Source organism: Manacus candei, unplaced genomic scaffold (genome assembly GCF_025592945.1).
Source record: "Manacus candei isolate 608988 ecotype Guabito, Panama unplaced genomic scaffold, ASM2559294v1 h1tg000096l, whole genome shotgun sequence".
NCBI classification, from domain to species: domain Eukaryota; kingdom Metazoa; phylum Chordata; class Aves; order Passeriformes; family Pipridae; genus Manacus; species Manacus candei.
In genome coordinates this window covers 645,435-667,202 of record NW_026138144.1, presented here as the reverse complement: position 1 = coordinate 667,202, position 21,768 = coordinate 645,435, and the positions used below count along the sequence as shown (strand labels likewise).

The following is a 21,768-nucleotide window of genomic DNA, read 5'->3' as shown; positions in this document are numbered from 1 at the left end:
TGTCAGAGCAGGGATGCAGTTGGATTACAGGCTGTGTTACTGGATAAGCAGTTTAGTTCCATTAAAAGGATTGGGTTTTTTTTCTGCTGGGAGAGCAGCAACTGGGGTGTTATTTGGGGCCATATTATTTCCTGGAGATTTTTCCCAGCTTTTTGCCCCTGGTGTCCACAGGGACCATGAAGTGGGTGAGTTCTGTTTGAAGGAGGAGTGCAGGGTGCTCGTGTTTTATAGGAGGAACTACTTCAGTTTTGATTGTTCAGTGGGATTTAAATTCAGAAACACCATGAAAGTACTACAGAGTAGGAAGGGGTTTATTTGTCAACATCTGTGTTTAAAGTCTGTGTAAACAGATTAAAGATGTGTATGCTCTGACAGAATGAGGGAGCACAGGGATACAAGGATAACTCTCCCTCTCCCCCCTCACAAAGCTGATTGCTGCTGGTTGGGGGCTCACAAACCTTTACAAAGTCTCCCTGTTGGTTTTCCTTAAATTCTGTTTCCCATTTATCCTGTTCAGATTAAATATAGGAGTGTTTGATGGGGGAATTGGGGCTGATATTCTGCCTGCTTTTACTCATGTGCAAGGTTGCATTTCTGGGGTGGTTGTAGTGTCACTCAGATGATCACTGCAGTCCAAGTTGTTGGCAGTTTACAGCTTCATTTTTTCACTTTCCTCCTCTTTTAAGTTTGGCACATTCCTGGTGGTGCCAGACTCTGTCCTTAACCCCATCCAGGGTGCTGGAGCCGTGGGAGGGCAGCTCAGCAGCAGCTCCTGCCAGTGCCATAAAGCACCTGGATGCAAAAACACCTCCAGAAGCAGATGGATCTGTAGTTCTCCATAAATGCACTGGTTTTGTCAGTTTTGGGCTTTTAAGTTTCGTTTAAAAAGATATTTCAATTGGTCTTGCAGTCTGAGGTGAACCAAATCTCTGTCAGTCACAATGGATGTGAAGCCTGATGTGGATCACGTGGAGCTTTGCTGGGGCTGGGTATGGATTTGATTTTGGTAAAAGTCACACTTTTCAAAGACTCAGAGTGTGAGGGAAAGTGAGGGCTGTTTGATCCTCCTCTCAGTGGGACAGTTTATGGCAGATAATCAAGTGGGAGGTCATACACAGAGGGCTGCGTGTGTGTACTCACAAATCAGAAAATCCTGTCTTGGGCAGCAGTGGTGGCAAAAAGTTCAGGTTTCCAGTTTGGTACTGAGCAGAAAAGGGTAATGAAGTCTGTGGTTATGTGTGCAGAACATGCCTAGGGAGGGTGAGGGAGAAGGTGGGTTTGATGCAAGGTGTGGGTGAGGTCAGTGGGCTGCGCTGCAGGCAGGGCTGACGTCAGCATTCCAAAAAGGGCTGGGAAGGAGGGAGAATGTGGAAACCACATCAGGCTGCAGAGTTCAGGGAATGAACTGTCACACCCTGGATGATCAGGAGCTCTGGGTGTGAGGTTCTCAGGAGGAGGGAGCTGACTTAACTGTGCTGGGCAACGCTCTGCTGAAGACATGGGCACCATTAAGGCCACTCCATCAACTCCAGGGATATATAACATGGACCACCAACTGCAGTGGGAATGGGAAATGATGGGGAAAGGCTTCAACAGGATGAATAATTGAATGGAAGTGATTTTCTGGAGCTTCAGTCAAACAGGAATGAATGGAATATGAGGCTTCCATGCTGTAGGAATTCAGGCTGGGATGTCTGACGGGCCTCCTGGATTTTAACATTAGTCTTAAAACACAAGATAAGTAATTCTCCAGTAGAAAACTGGCAGTCTGTATCTCTCTATATACATATGCATGAGTATATATACACAAATACACAGAGATCTGTCCATTATCACTCAGTTGCCCATTAGGAAAAGGCCTTGCCCCATCTGACTCTGGCTGTGTGTGCTGGCTCCTTGCCCAGCTCTGCCTTTGTGAAAGGCTGGAAAATTGCCTCTCAGAAAACAAATCATTTTCAGCATTAGCTTTGCAGTCCTCTGTAGATGGGGGAGAGTGAGGTACAGGCTTTCCTAATGTTTCTACTCCAGAGAGCAAAGCACTTGAGTTAGGATGTGTTCTTGCTTTTAAAGAAGCTGGATCTGTGAAAGCCTGAGGAGAATTCAATAATCAGATGAATTTGTACCTGCCCATAAAGCCAAAATGCTCTGACATCTGATTTAGTCATTATGTATTCAGGTTAAGTTTCCCTCCTTTTCATTTCTGCTCCATCTTTGCTGGAAACCTTTGGAGTTTATTACTGCTCCATCAAATCTTGTTTCAGGTTTATGACTAAGCTTAAACGTCCATCAGCCTTTCTTGAGGCATTCACAGGTTTTATTTTTGACCTTCCAGTGTTGGCTGATGATGTCCAGCCCTGGGTGCTAATGGGTGAGAACACCCACAGCCTGGAGAGCTGCTGCTGGCCTGCCCTCCACGCTGCCACCACGTGTGGAGCTTTCTTTGGGGCAGGAAAAAGAAATTGGGACACTTGTTTTGGGTTTTCTTTTTTGTTTGTGCAGTGTTTTTCTTCCTTTCCCCCTTCCTTTCCCCCCTTCCTTCCCCTTTCCTTTCTCCCTTCCTTTCTCCCTTCCTCCTTCCCCCTTCCTTCCCCCTTCCTTCTTTTCCCTTTCCTTTCTCCCTTTCTTCTTCCCCCTTTCCTTTCCCCCTTCCTCCTTTCCCCTTTTCTCACCCTCTTCCTCCCCCTCTTCCTTCCCCCTTCCTTCCCTCTTCCTTCCCCCTTCCTTCCCCTCTTCCTTTTTCTTCTCTGCTTGCAACCTCCTGTTAATTTGGAAACAGGCTCCAAAGCTGCAAAACTCTCTCTCTCCATTTCATCAAGGACAGTTTTTTGTACATTCCTAATTTGCTTCCTTTTCTAAAGCAAATTCAAATATCATGAAGCATTCCCTTAAGCTGCAAATCTGTAGGTTACCCTAAGACAGGTCATGGTGTTAGAAAACCCTCAGAATTTTTCATCTGCATCTCTAAACAACTCTTTTTTTTTTAAGTCTGATGCCACTTAAAATAATGGATGATTTGAATTCTGTTTATAATTTCACATGGTTGTGCAATATGCTGCACATCTTTTTGCATTTGATAGAATCCCAGAGTGGTTTGGGTTGGAAGGGACCTTACAGATCATCTGGTTCCAATCCTTTTCCATAGGCAGGGACACCTTCCACCAGCCCAGGTTGCTCCAAGCCCTGTCCAACCTGGCCTTGGACACTTCCAGGGATCCAGGGGCAGCCACAGCTTCTCTGGGCAACCTGTGCCAGGGCCTCCCCACCCTCCCAGGGGAGAATTTCTTCCCCATATCCAACCCAAACTCATTTCATGGGTTTTCCCCCATTAGTCTGTCTCACTCTTTAATAGCTGCCTGCTTATTGAAAGCACCACAAAAACTTAGTGATAATTTATTTAATCAGCACAACAGCTGTTTCACTGCAAACTTTCATTAATAAACTTCACAGTTTGTCTACAGGAATAGAATAATTTTAGCACTAACAGGTTTCTCCATAATCCTGTGTGTAGCAGTAATTTTTAAAGTGTAATTATTTCACATAATGTAATGCTATGCAAAACTTGGCCTCATTAAATTAAATGCTCGACAGTCTCAAATTGCAATTGCCAAGCAAAACAAAGATATGTATACACAACTTTTTTTAGCAGATAATTTTCCAGCTCATCCAGGTAGTGGGGGCAGCAGGAGGGAGGCAGAACAGCTGATTAAGTGGTGAGAGCAGAGGCAGAGGAAGGGAGTGTGAAGTCACTGTTGAGCCCGGGCACAGCACGATTACAGATGCATTTAATGGTATAAATCAACACATATCATAAAATCATGGAATACCCTGAGTTGGATGGGACTGACCCTGCACAGGACACCTCAGCAATCCCACCATGAGCACTGTCCATGTGGTCTTGATATAGTTTGAACACCAAACTGTTGGTTTGGGGGGTGTTGATGCCTTTCCAGGTGGGCTCGGCTCAGTTCCACAGCGGGGCTGGGGAGCACGGAGGTACCTGGGCAAGGGGAGTGGCTACAGAGCTTGGCAGCAAAGTTATTCTGGTGAAAAATGACCCCCTGTAACCCTTATAGTCCTGAAAGCTGGTGAGGATAGAGAAATAAATCAAAGAAATAAGAGGTCAGCCAGAAAATAAGGCGAGGTGTGCAGCACACCGAGGTGGGAGGGTCTGCGGAGGGACCACCACCCATGACCCCACCTGAGTTTAATCTCACTTTTAGCATAGAAAGTGGGTTTTCTTGGCCAGGCTCGATCCTATTTTGAGCTGTTCTTGGTGGGTGAGCTGGGACTGTGCTCTACCATCCCTGCTCTGCTGTGGCACCGAGGGGTCTCCGTGTCCCCCTGTGCTTGTGGGTGTGTGGAGATCACTGGGAGGAGAAAATGGAAATGACTTCACCTGATGAAGTTCTGCCAGATAGAATCCTTGGATTAACACTCCTTCCCTGCCAGGTCCTGCCTGTAACTGTGAAGCTGGGAGAGAAGGAGCCTGAGGAGCTTCTGCAGCAGCCACCGAGACACAGGGGTGGTTTTACCCACAGGAGCTCATCTCCAGTTTTGGATGAGGATCTTCTGTTCCTGCTGGGAGTGGGAAGTCCCAGATAACCAACTTCAGTGTGTGAAAGCAACAGTGTTAGCAAGATTGAGGCCCACGTGGGCAAACCTGTACATTTTAATGAGTTGAATGAGCCTGAGAACTCCCTGGTCTGTGGGACTCAGGACCCACCAGGCCTTGGATGTTCACGACAGATTCTGGGTTTGAATTTTGTGCCATCTGCTGTTGTCAGCTGCTTCTGTGGTGCTGAGAAGGAGCAGAGATGTGAAAACCAAGTGCTTTCACCAATTTTTAAATGATTTTTTTTTCTCCTCCTCCCCCCGGGCACCCCCCCCCAAAGTATCAGGTTTTTGCCTTAAGGCATTTATTTTTTTACTTTCACTCATTTTGAAATTATTTGCATTTAAGCTATTGATTATTGCCCATATAAATAACTTCTTAATTGTTTCTGATGTCATTTTCTCTCTCTCTAAGAATATTTATTTGTAGGGTTTTTTATGTTCTCTCTAACCAGGAAGAGATTTTTTGTTTCTGTGCCCATTAATGGCATTATATGACCAGGGTAAACTTCCCCTTGTGTCAGAGGACAGGCTGGGTATTGATCTGTGCTCCATGACTTGCATTTCTTTGAAGAACAGGTTTCTTACTTAACAACATTCCCTTTCAAATGGAGCGTTTACGAAGCAGAATCTGCTGGAATATTGATGAGAGAGAAGTTCTTTATTCCTGAAATTGTTTTCTTTCACTCCAGCACCTCTTTGTCCTTGTCTGTGACTATTTCCTTCTCCCTTAGAAATGATGGAGGAGAAGGGAGTGTTTCTTACCTTCCAGGATGTGAGTAATCCTTGACATCGTTTTAATTGGCAAAAAATATTTAGAAGCCATCACGGGTAATGCACTAGGACTGGATTGATTGTGCCTCCTGGTTGATAAATCAAAAAAAAATTACTATAAAGAGCTTCTGTAATTGTATTAATTAGTGAGATTTATGCCTGGCCTCTGCAGAGCAGTCTGTGATCTGCGCCCGGCGCGGCAGCGGCTCGGGCTGGTGCTGCTGGTGCTGCAGTGCCAGGGATGGGGCATCCCTGGCATGGGCAGGGCTCCTCCTGGGAACCAGAGAGCACCTGGAGTGCTGTGTCCAGCTCTGGGCCCTCAGCTCAGGAAGGACATGGAGGGGCTGGAGCAGGTCCAGAGGAGCGCAACGAGGCTGGGGAAGGGACTGGAGCACAAGTGCTGTGAGGAGAGGCTGAGGGAGCTGGGGGGGCTCAGCCTGGAGAAGAGGAGGCTCAGGGGAGACCTCCTCACTCTCTGCAACTCCCTGACAGGAGGGGGGAGCCGGGGGGGGTTGGTCTCTTTTCCCAGGCAACCATCAGCAAGACAAGAGGGCTGGGTCTGCAGCTGTGCCAGGGGAGGGTTAGGTTGGACATTAGGAAGAATTTCTTTGCAGAGAGGGTGCTCAGCCATTGGAATGGGCTGCCCAGGGAAGTGGTGGATTCTCCATCCCTGGAGGTGTTTAAGGACAGACTGGATGTGGCATCAGTGCCATGGGCTGGGAACCACAGCGGGGTTGGATCAAGGGTTGGACTTGATGATCTCAGAGGTCCCTTCCAAACCCAGCTGATTCTGTGATTCTATGATTCTATGGAATGGTTTGGGTGGGAAGGGACCTCAAAGCTCACCTCATTCCTCCCTCTGCCATGGGCAGGGACACCTTCCACTAGCCCAGGTTGCTCCAAGCCCTGTCCAACCTGACCTTGGACACTTCCAGGGATGGGGAGTCCACTGTAGTAACCAAGAGATGATGCACTAATGCTTTGCTCCCCCTCCTTTGCCTTCTTTAGACCCTCTTGTGTTGTTCCTGCCTAAATCCAGTGTTTTTCCATACCTGGGATGAGCCCTTCATTGTGGTACAGAACTTACTGTGTAGCTTTGGACTGTGTGGGGTTGGGGAAGTGTCACCTAAAATTCATGGAGGAATATCTAGGAATAGTCTCATGGATGGAAATCAATGATGGTGCAAAGTGACACTGCAAATTCCTGTATTGTTTTTCCTGTTGAATTCCTTCAGTATTTAATTCCATGAAAGCCCTGGCTGTGAGTGGTTGTGAACGTTGTGTGATCTCCAGTGCTGCTACTGCAGCTTGAGGAGTGTCTGGGAAATCGTTTTTACAAGTAATTACTCATTCTTCCAACTAAGTAGAACTGTTAACTTCTCTTTATATCTTACTGTCTAATTGCTCAGAGTAGGAAAACAAGTGATATTTATGATCAAAGGCCATAAATTGTGACTGTACATACATTTCTGCATGGATAACTGAAGTACCTTTGTTATTGAAGTGAAACACTTTTCCCAGCAATTTGAATCAAAATCAGAAGGACAATTCATTACCTATATTATCAAAAATGCTTTACTTCTTACTTTCAAATTGATGCTTTAGTCACTGCCCTTACTCTAACTAAAATAAATTCAGTTAGGGAAGCTTTTTCCATTGCAGTTGGAGCCACAGGAGAGTGATGATTCCCGAGGATGTTTGGGTTGCATTATTCCTACTGTTGTGTTTAAGTACAACTTCTAACATTTAGTGATCTGGATTCCAGGAGATAACAGACTGGAAGAAGGATTTTGGTTGCTTTGGGTTGAAATAACTTTGATAAAAAGTACTGATGTGTTTCTAAAAACATGGATAGTGCTTGTTTTTACTGGAGATGGGATGGGAGAGTTAATTCCACTGCAGTATGAGAGTGCAGAATGCAGCACGAGCTGCTGATGGAAATAATATCCACTGTTACATCTGGGAGAAAACAATGAAATGCTGGGAAATAAAAGGCTTTCAGATGGGATTTTTTTTCCCCCTTAGTTATCTGACTGTCATTTCACTGGCTCATTCAGACTCAGACTGTAGATAAATGACTTTTTTCAGTACTAAAACCCTCATCATTTACTAGATGGCTTTCAGGTCCCTTCCAGTGCTAAATACTCCATGATTCTATGATTATTGTTGGAGAGTGAGAAGAGTTTTAGACCAGCCTGTCCCAGCACATTTAATTGTGACACCACCACAGTGATTATCTCGTGCACGTGTAAAGCTGGAAGATCTGCCTTAATGGTGCCAAATCCTGCTCCAGATGTGCTGGAATGCTCTGCCAATAATCAGTGTCCTGCATAAGTCATAGATAAATCAATAGGGTTGACCAAGATAATTGAATTAAATATACCTTGGGCAGGTGAAAAGTTGTGGTTGGTCCACAGGTGGAAGGAGGGACTCGTGCCTGGACACCGTTGCTGACTGTCACAGAATTTACTCCTAGAGCTTGGAAAAATCACTTGAGGAGCATCAGCAGCACTGAGTCCTCAGTTTTGTGTGGCAAAATTAATGTTTTGGTAGCTGTGAAGCTAATTGAAGGTGTAGGAAGGACACACTGGCCATAGCAGCTGTGACTCTAAAATGGGGTGTGCTGGGGTTATACGAGAAAAAAAGGTTCAAGTTCTAAAACCAGGATTAACTTAAACCTTTACAAGTCCTTGGAGTATTTCACTTGGGATTTTGGTAGGCTGTGCTTGTGGTTTGATAGAATCACTGAGGTTGGAAAAGACCTCCAAGATCATCAAGGCCCAGCCTTTGACCGAATCCCGCTGTCCCCACGGAACCACAGCGCCCAGTGCCACGTTGGCTCTTGGTTTGAGCCCTTCCAGGGAGGGTGACTCCACCCCTGGCCTGGGCAGCCCGTGCCAGAGCTTGACCACTCTTGGAGTGAAGGAATTTTCCCTGTTATCCAACCTGAAGCTCCCCTGGCAGAACTCGAGGCTGTTTCCCCTTATCCTGTCCCTTGTTCCCTGGGAGAAGAGACCGACCCTCGCCTCGCCATGACCTCCTTTCCAAGGGAGGTGGGACAGACACATCCCAGAGGCAGCAGCAGGGTGTGCCCATGTCCTGTGGAGCATTCCCATGCCCATACCTGTGCCCACTGGCTTGGCTTTGCCCCTGCACTCTCTGCCCTTCATCCCCAGCAACACGAGGGGAGCATCCCCTGCTCCGAGGGGTTCGGTGCTCTGGGGAATTCCCAGGGGAAGACCTTGGATGGGCCTTTGGATTCCTGTGGGTTCAACCAAGGCCAAAGTGATATTTTCAATATATCACTTATGGGCCTGGGGGATTTCAGAGCCTTTTTCTTCTGCAATAGGACTTTGAGTCCCTGACAAACCCCTCTCCCTGTTCCCGTTCCGTCGCTGTGCAGGGATCGCTGAGTGCTGGCAGCAGCCTCGACTATTTTGAGCTTCAGTCACTTGTACCAATTTTCTCAACTAATTTTAGGACAGATGACCACTAAGCTGTTCTAAAAATGCCATTTGAACTTCCAATTAGAGGGACACACACAAATGCAAAGGCAAAATTTGCATTGTGGTAGCGGTTAAGAAAGTAATATGTGATAGAGTGTTAATTGTTTTTAGTTAATGACATTTTAACATAGTGAGTCAGTTGGAATAATTAGTGTATCTGTCATGGGTTTTATTTTAAGCTGGAAATGCTTGTGGTTGCTGAAGGTCTCAGACAGCCCTATTAGAGCCTACAAGTATTTTATAATTTACAGATGGAGAGTGACAGCAAGTGGAGTCAGTGCTGACAGGGAGGGAATTCAGGAGTCAGTCATGGCTGAGCCTCCTTCTCTCATCCCCTTCCCTCATCACCAGCACACTTCCACTTCCCCCCCAGAGCTCTCCCATACAGAACAAAGGGTTTTCCCACCTTGGAGTGAGGTTTAAAAAATGAGCAACTGGACTGTCTGTGGAGTTGTTCCTTGATATTTGGAAATATTCTGGTTATTTTTATCTTTTCCTACCTCTTTTCCCCACTCATACATATTTATTATTATATCTCTTCGGATTGGAAGATGAAACACCTCAAAACTCGTTCTGTTTGTGTTGCCAGATTTAATTCTGGGCTAACCCAATTTGGCACTGAGTTCTCCTTATCCCAGAGTAGAGGAGACCACGTCTTCCCAAGGACCAGGATGACATTCTGTTCTGCTGCCAGAAAAGAAACAATTTGTGCTTCAGTGTCAACGACAACTTGTTTGTTTTCATGCCTTTCTGCTTAACTTTTAGCTTTGGATGATGTGTTAGGGAATAAGGATAATGCAAGTTCTGTTTCCCCCCATGGAAATTGTGTCTGAGGCAGGTTTAGTATGAGCTGGAGAAATCCTGAGGCGCTTTTGGGCAGAGTGGGAGAGAGCCCACGAGGGTGTGAGAGCAGCTGGAGAGGTCCATGGGAGGTGGGTGAGCACAGGGTGTCTGGGAATGGGGCTTTCTGTTCCTCCAGGCACTTGTGAGGATGGTTTTCCACGTCACCGTGGTTGAGGTGACACAGGGATGGTCACAGCTGGGAGTGGGAAGCTGTACTTTGGAGAGCAGGGAAGGTGAAGGGGAAAAACCTGGAGAAAAGGAGGCTCAGGGGGGACCTTCTCGCTCTCTGCAGCTCCCTGACAGGAGGGGGGTGGTGGTCTCTTCTCCCAGGGAATAAGCAACAGGACAAGAAGAAACGCCCTCAAGTTGTGCCAGGGGAGGTTTAGGTTGGATATAAGGGAAAATTTCTTCACCCAGAGGGTTGTCCAGCCCTGGCACAGCTGCCCAGGGCAGGGGTGGAGTCCCCATCCCTGGAGGGATTGAAAAGCCCTGTGGATGTGGCACTTGGGGATATGGACAGTGTGGCCTTGGCAGTGCTGGGGGATGGTTGGACTCGATGATCTCAGAGGGCTTTTCCAACCTCAGTGATTCCATGTTTCTACGAAGGAACGGTCCCATGTCTGTGCTGGAGCAGGGCTGGCACTGTCCCAGTGTTAAACACTTCAGAGGGACTTTTCTAGCTGGCTGCTTCTTCCCAAACACTGAATTTTGGGCATCTTTAACAAAGTTTCTTGTAAGATAACCCTCAGTATGTCCAAACTGCAAATGCTGGTGTATCAGATCAGCGCTGCAGGTGCTGAAGTTTGGCTCCCAAGGTGTGTTCCTCGGGTCACAAGTTGCATTTTTGTTGTATGATATAATGCTGCTTTGCTAATGAAGAGCCTGTCACTCGGGAATGACCCCGTGGGCTTGGGGAAGTTGCCCCAACGGGCAGTGGTGGTGGTGCAGGTTGCTTTAAAGGGAGAAAAATTCGGAGCAGAAGAGGTCCAGGTGAAGAGTCTGTGGAGGCCCCATACCTCATTACCTGTTAACCTCATTTATCTTCTGGTTGTCTCATGGTTTGGGAACAAAAGGTCTTCATCTGCTTGTCAGAACAAAGCTAAAAGTTAGAAGTAAAATGCAAAATGGTGCAGTAATAATGTTTTGACAAATGGTGCTCGGGGTGAGTTGTCAGCCTCTCTGGTTTGATAGCAAAGCAGATATTTTATCTGAAATAAATGTCTTATCACTGGCTGTGTTTTCCATCTCCTGTGTAGAAGGATTGCTTTTTCCTCTGGAGATCACTCCTTACTGAGCTGGGATAGATGTGGGCACTGAGGGGAGCTGCCCTTTGTTTATAAATTTAGCTAAGATACTTATTAATGGCATTTTAAAGTGCCCCAAGTATGAAGTGCACATACAGGATAAAACCTGTCATGTAGTTTGCTAAGCAATAATGGGCTAAGGAGCACTTGTGTCCTGGTCTTTGGGGGTGTTAACAACATGGGAATGACCCCAGGATCCTGCTCTCCATCAGGCCTGCTAAAACCAGGGCTCAGCAGTATCTGTTCATAATGTTGAACATTTTATGATATTCCAAGTTATTTTCAAGCCATGGACTCAGCTGAAGTCATTCCATACCTGTGGCAGTGCTGACTCTGCATTTGCTCACTGCTCTGGTGGCCACTGGGACTGTATTTACCACATAATGAGCTAAAACCCGAATTAAATGTATATTAATTTTCCAATTTAGCCGAAGTATTTCAAAACACAGCCTTTGAAATACTGGCAGGTTGTTTGCAAAAAAAAGGAAGAAAGTCTCTTGATGGCCCGTGGATCAGCAATTACTAAATGCAGTATTATACTTAGGGAAACATTCCTGTGACTTCCATCAGGCACAGGGTGGACTTGGAGGCCTTTTCCAACCCCTGTGAATCTGTGCTAAGGGCTGAAAAGTGGTTGAGGAGCTGGATTTTAATGATACAGTGATTAATAACCCAGGTCTGTCCTATAGTTCCATCAGAAAAAAATCTTCCACCTTCAATACCCACAACTACCCCCAGCCCCCCCTTCACCTCAACACTCCCATCAGGGAGTTATTTTAGCAGGGATAGGTGCATTAATAATTTAATGCAGTACTTAATGATTTCTATTATCATAATAACTTGTATCATACTAATTTTAACCATAACACTGATTTTAATAATAATGCTATTTTTTAATTATAACACCATTTTTAACCACAATAGTAATTTTGTAACAACAGCAACAACAAAAATAATAGTAGTCCTGTTGTTCCGTTATGAGAATTAATTTGAGCATGATAATAATTTTAATATTTGTTTTCTGAGGCAGAAAACCCCCTCACGAACTCAACAATCCGGAAGGATTTTTGATCAAAAATAACCCTTTTCCAGTCCCAGACCGGGCCCCCCTCTGCCCTCCCGCTCCGGCTGGGAACGCTTCGCCCCTTTCCAGGCACGGCTCACCCCGGAGGAGCAGCGGGCGGATGGTTTGGCACGTGTCATTCCTCGCCAGGCTGGAATCCCTCGTGTCGTTCCAGGCTGGGATCCATCGGGAACGCTGAGATTTGCAGCTCCCTGTCCTACGCCGGCATCGCTGCGGCGGCTCCGGGGTCGGAGCCAGCGCCGGCTGCGGCAGCTCCGGGATCGTTCCAGCGGGCTCCCACCCCCGGGGTGGTTGGATTTGGTTGGTTTGGGGTTCATTTTCCCCGGGTTTGTGCTCTGGGGGGCACGATGGCAGTGGGGAGCCGTGTCACCTGCCGCCGTGCCGGGCACACCTTCCGCAGGGATGCCGGGCTGGGCTGGGATCGGAGCTGTTCCTAACAGCTGGACTGGCTTTGTGTGAGTCTCCTCTGCCTTTTTGATCCGATATGGATTGAAACTATTGATCAGCTCTTCCAGTGGAGCTCTGCCAGCTCCGCTGCGGATTTCCCGGCGTGCTGGAGCAGCCTCACCCACCTCGGATTATCTGCCTTCAGAACTGCCGTGTCACATCAGGGGTCTGGGGAGACGTTTAGTCACGGTGTGGGTTGGAAATGAAATAGGAAACCAGGAATACTGGGCTGCTGCCACTTGAATTTATGTATAACTTGTTGTGTTTGACTTTAACCTGGCGGGAGGTGCTGCTGGAGGAGCTGTGGGGTTTGCTGGGATCACACTGGAGGGGCTGTGGGGTTTGTTGGGATCACATTGGAGTGCTGTGGGATTTGCTGATATCACATTGGAGGGGCTGTGGGGTTTGGTGGGATCACATTGGAGGGGCTGTGGGATTTGCTGATATCACATTGGAGGGGCTGTGGGGTTTGTTGGGATCACATTGGAGTGCTGTGGGGTTTGCTGACATCACATTGTGGGGTTTGCTGGGATCTTGTTGAAGGGGCTGTGGGGTTTGCTGACATCACATGGGAGTGCTGTGGGGTTTGCTGACATCACATGGGAGTACTGTGGGGTTTGCTGACATCACATTGGAGTGCTGTGGGGTTTGCTGACATCACATTGGAGGGGCTGTGGGGTTTGCTGACATCACGTGGGAGTGCTGTGGGGTTTGCTGGGGTCAGATGTGCTGGTGCAGAGGGATCTGGCTCCTGTAGGCAGCCCCCTGGTGCTGGTGGCCACGGGGTGTTTTGTGCAGTGGTTTTGTTTAGGAATGCTGAAACCCTTGGGATTGTCTTTTCCTGTTCAAAGAATCCAGTTGTTGTGTGTAGTGGGAGGGTTTGTTGTGTCGCTGGTTTTAGTGGAGAACTGGTGGGATGGGGATGGGGGAGAAGGGGAAGCAGGAGCCTTCCTAAGACCTGGTTACAGTAGGAGAGGCTGCTCTGCTGAACCTGTGACTAACCATGATCCTTGAGCTTCCTTAACCTCTGGAACTGAGGGAAAGGGTTAATAGCCATGACTGTTTACTCTGTGCTTGCCACAGAACCAGGCACTCTTTGGGTTTCTGACCCCAGGTTCCAACATCCCAGCTGCAGGAATGCTGGACACTGATGAGACAGCATCTTTTGGAAATTAAAATAATGTGTGAGCCTGAATGGACTTAACACTGAGATTTAAAAAAAAAACAAAACATCACAGAAGTTTTCCTGCCTCTCCTGGCAAGGTGCAAGAGAATATAGATTACTGAGTCAGTATTTACTATTTACTGTATAATATTTACTATATTATTCACTTCCCTTGTGGCATTTGTGAAGAATATCTGTTTTCTGTTTCTCATTACAACTTCTGTAGAAGCTCCTTAACCAGGGTCTGTTCTGATCTTTATTTTAAATTAACACAGACAGCTGTGTTCTCCAGCAATGATTTCACAGCAATGATTTGCTGCTGGTGACCTCTTTTAGCTGTTGCATGAGGGGGGGTTGTCGATAACTCTGGTGTTTCACCGCGTTCACAATCGTTACAGCAACTGAGTTGATTGAACTCCACGAGTGATACTGTCCCCAAAGTGTTGTCCAGATAGTAGGTCATGTCTATAAATAATAGTTATTTGCTGATGCAAATACTAACAACTGCTGAAAATCGTGCATAAATAAAATAACTGGGAGTGTTGTTGGAGTGACAGAGCCCTGATGTGCACACAGAGATGGACTTTATCAACACTGTACATTCGAGCACTTGAGAGGTTGAAAAACGTGAGAATTAATATTCCCTTAGCAACAGTAATTTCCCCTTTTTTTTGCATCTCCTTGAAGATAACTCTTTAATTATGTGTGCTGTTGTTCCCTGGTAACCTTGATCCTCCACTGCCAGGAGCTGAGTGTGCTCAACGTTCTGATTTGTAGCAAAGAGAGGAAAAAAATTATAGTTCAGTTGTTCAGCTCTCAACTGTGGCTGTTCCTTCCTGTCCTGCAGCCTCTGTGCCTCTCACCATACTTGTTAATTCTGCAGGTGCCAGCCTTCTCCACTCCCTGGCATTGATTTGTTTGTATTTTTTTTATATTTTATTCCAAGTATTTTCATTTCCTCTTTCCTGCCCTGGAGGATCCCTCCTGCCTGGATCTGCTGCAGGATGCTCTGTGTTTTCCACTGTTTTTACTTGAATGGGCAGGGCAGGGCAGGTGGGAGGGTTGGTGGTCCATGGGCAGAGGGCAAAGGGCTTCCCAAACCAGCCTTACCTGGGTTACAGTGAACCCCTGGGTTTGCCCAACCTGCACTGCTGGATCTCTGTCACAAGGAGAGCTACACACTGGCTGGGGGAGTTCTTAAAATATTCCCTAGAAACCACTGGATGAGGATGAGCCCCCCAGGGTGCCCTGGGTTTCCCCCAAGCTCCTCCTTTGCTGCAGCCACACCAGATGCAGCAGCGCCCGTGAGTCGACTGAAGATTTAATATCTGCTGAGTCATCTGGTTTATTTTTACCTTTCCCACCCTCCTGAATTCGTTCTGGAAGTTAATTTGCTGTGAGCTTTCTCTCCCCCTTCGTACATGGTGTAACTTGCTGAGATCTGTCCCAGACTCTGGCTCCTGAGCAGCTGCTCCTCTTCCCCACCCCGATGGCTCTGGCAGAGCATTGTCACCATTCTCTGTCCCACCAGTTGAGTGTTGGAGCACGTTGGGGAGCAGCTGCTGCCCAAAGCCACCTTCCACTCTGTTATTCCTGGCCCGGATCCCACGTGGAAGTTGAATAAACCACTATTCTGCAAGGAAAAATCATGTTTATCCCGGGATAATTGCAGACCAGCAGGGACGAGTGTGTGCCGTTGTCTTGCGCTACAAAGGGTTGGATGATCTTCTCATCCCCATCTCCTTTGGGTTCCTCTGTGTTGGCTCATTTGGTTTTCTCAGGTCAAATAGGGGAGGAGTGGAATGTCTTAGTTCTGCTCTGGGAGGTTTGGAAGGGGGTTCCCTGTTGTACCCCATGTCTGGTGCCCCCAGGCCTCTGCCTTGGCCAGTTCTCAGGGCTGGGTTTGACACACCCAGGTGATGGTACAGGAGAAGTGTTTCCTCTCCAGGTGGTCAAAGAGATTGATTCACAGAATCATCAGAGATCCCAGACTGGGTTGGGTTGGAAGGGACCTTAAAGCTTATCCCATTCCACCCCCTGCCATGGGCAGGGATACCTTCCACTAGCCCAGATTGCTCCAAACCCTGTCCAACCTGGCCTTGGACACTTCCAGGGACTGGGGGAACTTTCAGGGATGAAGTTTGTCTTTTGCTGATGATCAGGTGGCTTTGGACAAATACAGGGTTTTACTCCTGATTTTAATATTGAGACTTTGTCTTATTTTGTCTTATTTTGCAATGTTCAGTCTTTTTAATTATTTTGCATTTGGATTTGTGTTCGGAACTCAAAGGTTTTTGTTTTCTCCACGACTTAGAGGTTGACCATGGGAGTTTGCAGCTGTGGGCATTTAGTGATGAGGATGATGGTGATGATGGTGCTGTGACCTCTCTGCATGGCACTGTCCAAACCAGTGCTGGGGTGTTACCAGTGCAGATCCAGAGACAGGGCTCTGCCAGTGCTGCTCTCTGTAGGAAGGCTCAGTGCAGCTAATCCCCAAGAGGGTCTCTCCAGGCTAATAAAAGCTCCTGTGGACACATCCCACTTGCAGTGGTGGTTGCAGTGTCACATCCAGAATGGAAAAGGGAGCAGGGGAGGTGTCCTGGCCTGTGGCCCCCCTGACACCTGGCAGTCGATGCCTTATGGGGGAGGGAGCAGTTGGTATAAATTGATACTCGGGGTTGCTGTAGCTGAGTGACCTTCACGTGCAGCTGCTTTGTCAGCAGGGAAAGATGCAAAGGTGACAGAAAATGGCCTTGCTGGCACCTGTTCAAGGTGCCTGAGCAGGGCTTCAGGGAAACTGAGGGCTGGGAAGGGAAGAGGAAACAAAAGACCTCCTCCAGCCTGGGCTGAGATCCTACTTTTTTTTGGGGGGGGAGGGGGGGGGGGGATGGGGATGGGAGTAGACTGAAATTTTTGGTCCCCGTATCAGTTCTGCTCTTGTGCTGCAATTCACAACTTCCCTTTAAGCCAGACAGAACTCCCATGTAACAGGAGTTGATAAATTACTTTATGGCACAGCAGGACCCTCCAACAAATAACTTCTTTAGAGATATCCAGTTATAAATATATCAGAGTGCAGCTGCTTTTAGTAGCATTGGAAAGTTTCAATGCTAAACCCGACAACTGAGGTTTTTAAACAGCTATTTAAGAATTCAGTTATATCAAAACTATTTTTAAAGGTTCTAAAAGCTTCCCCTTCCCCTGCCCTAAGGGGTAAGAACCACTGAAATACATCCTGCACTTGAAACCCCTGGGTTTGCTGCTTCCCACTGTGCAGAGCTGGGCTTCTTTGTGCTCCCAGCTGCCAGAAATCCCATGAACTCGAGCATCTGTATTGATGGGTGAATCTATTGTTTCTAATCTGGTCAGTTGATCAATGAAGAGCAGCCTGTTAATTAATTGTATAATATTGTACACAAGGTCCCACTCTGCATTTATCCAGATGGATTTGGGATTTGTGAACTGTAGCTGCTTTCCTAAAGAGTTTCGAGAGGATGTAACCAGTGGCTTTGTTCTTCCCAGCCTTCCCAGCTTTTAGCTGACAAATAATTTTAGAGGGACACAGTTTCAAATTTCATAGTTCAATTTTTTTTTTTTGTTCTCCTAGATCTCTTTATTCCAATGCTCAATATTTTTATATTTTGAGATAATGGTCCAGAGTGGAGGAGCTCGTTGAAGATTTTTGTTGAGAAGATGCACAATTTGGTTCTTATTTCATTCAAATGTCCCGGGGGGGTCAGTAGGAGCAATTAAAATCCTCCTCCTATCCTGAGGACCTCACAGATTCCATGTGCAGTGAGCTGGGGAGAAGCTGGAAGGAGCAGCAGAGCCGGGCAGTGCTTTCCCTGGTTCCAGTCTGCCAGAGGGACCTTTTGTCCTGCCCTTCTCCCCCTCGAGATAGGTGATGGGACTCAAGGAAAAGTTGCATCTGCCTGACCTGTCCACTATGATGTTCTACTTGTGCTGTTTTGGTTCTCATGCAGATGGAGGGAACGAGGAGCCACCAGACCGAAGACAGGCAAGTGTAGACTCCCATCAGAGCCGAGCTGGGCAAGGTAAACCTGAGTGTTCTTCTGCCTCGGGGACTCGTCTCGTGTGTTCGCCGTCGGTGCCTCCCACGTGTCGTGTTTCTCGTAAAACTGTGTGATCTGAAGGGCTTTGCACCCGCTGTCGTTGCCCCCAAACGTGCTGGCATTCCCAGACCAGACAGCCTTTGTGTGGTTGAAGGGGTTTACCCGAATTCCTCCTGGCTCGGCACGGGTGGACCTGCAGAGTCCGTGTTCCAGAGCGCGGTGTCTCCGTATTCCAACTGGGGAGTTACACACTGGAGCTGGTGGTGCTGGAGTTCTTCAGCTGTTACCAGCCCAAAACAACGCTTAGTTTCCAAGTTTCCACTTGCCTTCCCATCGATGGCAAAGTGGGAACCCGGCAGGTTCTCCATAACCAGACCATCCCTCTCCAAACCCCGGGATGGGATGGACCTGTGTGTACCTGCCTGGGGGCTGAGCAACCCCGTGTTACATCTTCGGCTTTGGTTTCCTTCATCCTGCAGGAACAGGGCAAAAGGTCTGAGGAAGACAGTACTAAAAATAGGATTTATATTACTAAAATAACAATTGTACAAACTCTTTGTCGAGTATCCATCCCTCAGAGTAGGTTTGGTGGTTAACAGCACACAAAGCCGTGTAATGGGGATTTCTGTCCCTGACAGCACCAGCTCTTAGATCTCTGCTGGCTTAGGTGTCCTTTGAAACAGCTTTACTTAGTTTTAAGCATTTTCTCATTTGTGAGGATTGTGCAAACGCTGGATTTTCACACGGCTTTGAGGCTGAGCAGCATTTTTGGGAAGCAGGGCTCTGGTAGGTGCTACGTGCATTGACTTATTTTCTCTTTGGGATTGCAGCAATAATTTTCCTTGCATTTAGGTTCAAGCCTGTTGTTGTCATGGTGTCCTAATGACTTATTATGGAAGCCTTTTCTCCAGAGCATTGTTCTTTTTTGGCAGTATTCCAGTAGTGCCCGGGCAAAATGAGTGAGTGAAGCTACGGTCAGAACTGGGAGTTAAAAAAACCCTGAAACCCTGTGAGGTGTCAGCTGCTCTGCTCACATAGGATCTTTTAATTACTGGTTTTAAATTCGTTATTTTGAATTTCCTGCTTTTAAAATAGAGTGAAAATAAAATGAGGAAGGAGCCAGGGACTCTGTAGCTGTGCACACCCCGTGGCCACCTGCGTACGAGGAGCTGTGTTTCAGGGTGCAGACTGAACCCTGATATTGCTCTTCCCCACGTATTCTGAGCTCCCATAAAGTTGCTGTTGTGTTCCTGCTGGAAGCTGAGCCTTCCTCTACCGTGGCTCCCTGGGATGTCCTTCCCTGTGTCTGGCCCATGTGGTTTCTTGTTATGGAGCAGAGCAGCTGAGCTGCTGCTGGGAGCTGCTTCCAACACTCCTTGCACACACTCTGCTCTCTCAGGTTCCCTTTCAGGCTGGATATTCAGGATCTTCCCTGCCATGGGAAAGGGGCGAGTTTGAGCAGAGGATGTGGGGATTTGTTGCAAATCCTTGTCCAAGAATCACCAACCCATTCCCGTTCAGTGGGTCAAGAAACTACAGGAACTAGCAAGGAGTGTCACCATAAGAGGGGAAAAAAGGGGAAAAGGTCAAAAAAACTTCCAACTTCTTGGAGAAACAAGCTTCTGAGCTAAATGCTTCCCTTTGCATCTGTGGGTGCAGTTGTAGATGCAGACTTTCTGCAGTGTGGCAGGAGTCTCTTTGCTCCATAAAATATTATCTTTTAACTTTGCCCTGCTCTGTCCCCATCACTTGCAATCTGTCTGCACGTGTTAATGGGTATTTTTCATGCTGGTGGGTTAAAGGGGTTTATTATCCTTGGGTGAAGCATCCAGCTGAAATGGGGCAGTTGTCTTCTTGCTCTTCCACCTCCCACATTGGCCACACGATGCTCTGAGTGTCACAGTGTCTGCAAAGCTTCGTTGGCAGGACAAGAGGAAACAGCCTCAAGTTGTGCCAGGGGAGGTTTAGGATGAATATTAAGAACATTTTTCTCTTGGAAAGGGTTGTCCAGCCCTGGCACAGGCTGGCCAGGGAAGCAGTGGAGTCACCATCCCTGGAAGTGTTTGAAAACTGTGTGGATGCGGGACTTGACACAGTTTTGTGGTGAACATGGTGATGGTGCTGGTTGATGGTTGGGCTTGATGGTCTTAAAGGTCTTTTCCAACCTGAACAGTTCTGTGATTATCTTGTAAAACTCCAAGAAATAGTTAATCAGTTCAAATATGCACTTTGCAGGAACATTCTATTTAAGTATATTCCGTAAGCAAACTGTCCAAGTTCCAGTTCAGCCATGAATGATCCCTAATTCCAGGGTTTGTTAAACCCAGTGTTCTTTCTTACCAAAACAAATTTCAGACTGTTTCAGTGACCTTGTGTGTGTGTTCATTTACTCTGCCAAGGGGTGAGAGAAATTTTGACATCTGTGAATGAAAGTGGTACCTCGTGGGAGTTTTGCGAGTTCGTTGTTTTGTTGTAAAGCATTTGAATTTTAAGAGGGGAAATGCTACTGAACACTTTACCAATAATTCCTTTATTTCTGTATAAAATACTGCCCTTGATTTTAGGCAGATTGATGAAAGCCACTGGGAGCTTACACCATAATAACCAGTAAAACACATGGACTTGGAGGTCTTTCCCAGACCTTGAGCTGCAGGAGATGCCCCTGGTTTATTGTTCCCTAAAATCAGGCCTGAGACAATTCAGACTGTTTTTAAGAATCAAAATCAGTGGTGGCAAATCTTTTTTTTTTCATGCCTGGTGCCAACAAATGCATTTTGAAAACCCTCTGTAGGCTGGTTTTGTTGGCGCCGGTTTTGGCAGCAGTGGTGGTTTGTCTTCCCTGGAGCTCCCAGGGAGCCTGACCGGGCTGGCAGAGTCAGCAGCAGGTTCAGCTCATGGTATCTGAGAGGGTTCAGGGAGCAGAGAGTGAGAGCTGTGTTTGGAACTGTCAAAACCAGTGTGTGTGTGAAGGGTGTTAGTGCTTGTTCGCCTTTCCCGTAAAGGATGGTACAAAACCACCAAGAGATGTTCCTGAAAGTTGGCATCTGGAATGGATGGATCTCAGCCACAGGTGCTTCAACCTCCCAGAACCCTTCAGGAACCAGTCCAAGATTTTTGGCAGTTATTTCCATGTGGGTTTTTCCAACAACATGTTGGATTGTTCACGTTGTCCTTTGGATATCGGGAATGCAGCGAGTCCGTTGTCTCCTCTGGAGCACCATGTGTTTGAGGCACTGCCCTTTTGTCTTCTCCCCACTTTTGTCTGTCTCCTCAGCAGTTACATTTTCTCTTGTAAACATATTCTCACTAGCCATTGAGAACAGCACAGCTATCCAGTGGAAATCCAATAAGGAACATCTTTATGGAGGGAAAACATCAGCAGGCACTAAAAGCCAAAATCCATCTCGTAACAGTGTGGCAGGAATGTGGCCTTCTCACATTATCAGTGATGAAATATTCATGTTAACAGTTTCAGGTTGGTTTTGCAGATGAATTATGAGTAGTCTGGGTTAGGTTGTTCATCTTACTGACGAGAGGTGGAGATCCAGGTGTCCTTGACCCCGAAGTTTCCATATCTGCAGCTAATGGGAGGAACCTTCTGGCTCCTGACTCTTGCTGATCTGGAGCACCTGCCCTTCATTTGTCATTAATATTGATTGCACCAATTAGCAATATGTGCTTTTATTGTTCTATCTCCACTTGTTTTTGTGTTATTTTGTGTCTTACATGTGGATCTTCAGCGATGCAACCCCCACACGGGCTTTATGTGTCTCTGGGGAGAGTTGGAGCTGGTGCTTGTTGTTGGAGGCTTTTGTTCTTCCATTTTATTTGGGGGTTGGGAATTTTGGGGGGGCTAAAGATCCTCATATTGAAATTCAGTTCAACTGGAAGAGTCTTTTATTAGAAACCCACAATCTAAAACCCATCAGTTTGGTGACGATCGCTGTGTTGGAAACTGGTG

At 46.9% G+C, this 21,768-nt stretch overlaps 1 protein-coding gene and 1 long non-coding RNA gene across 8 annotated transcripts in view; one reads left to right on the top strand and one right to left on the bottom strand.

The window, feature by feature from the left end:
• Positions 1 to 21,768, top strand: part of TANC2 (tetratricopeptide repeat, ankyrin repeat and coiled-coil containing 2) — a 237,374-nt gene that overhangs the window by 67,486 nt on the left and 148,120 nt on the right. For 5 of the 7 annotated variants that reach the window (XM_051768651.1, XM_051768652.1, XM_051768648.1 and 2 more), the window contains exon 4: positions 17,718 to 17,789. The exons of the other annotated variants lie outside the window; for them this stretch is intronic. In XM_051768651.1, coding sequence (XP_051624611.1) covers positions 17,718 to 17,789 — 72 coding nt within the window. The remainder of the gene's footprint in view (positions 1 to 17,717; positions 17,790 to 21,768) is intronic. 7 annotated transcript variants of the gene reach the window in all.
• LOC127461180 (uncharacterized) lies at positions 8,101 to 12,880 on the bottom strand. The gene is made up of 3 exons (XR_007899981.1): positions 12,203 to 12,880; positions 10,751 to 10,815; positions 8,101 to 9,578 (listed from the first exon to the last, which is right to left on the bottom strand). It is a non-coding gene; the product is annotated as an uncharacterized LOC127461180 (long non-coding RNA).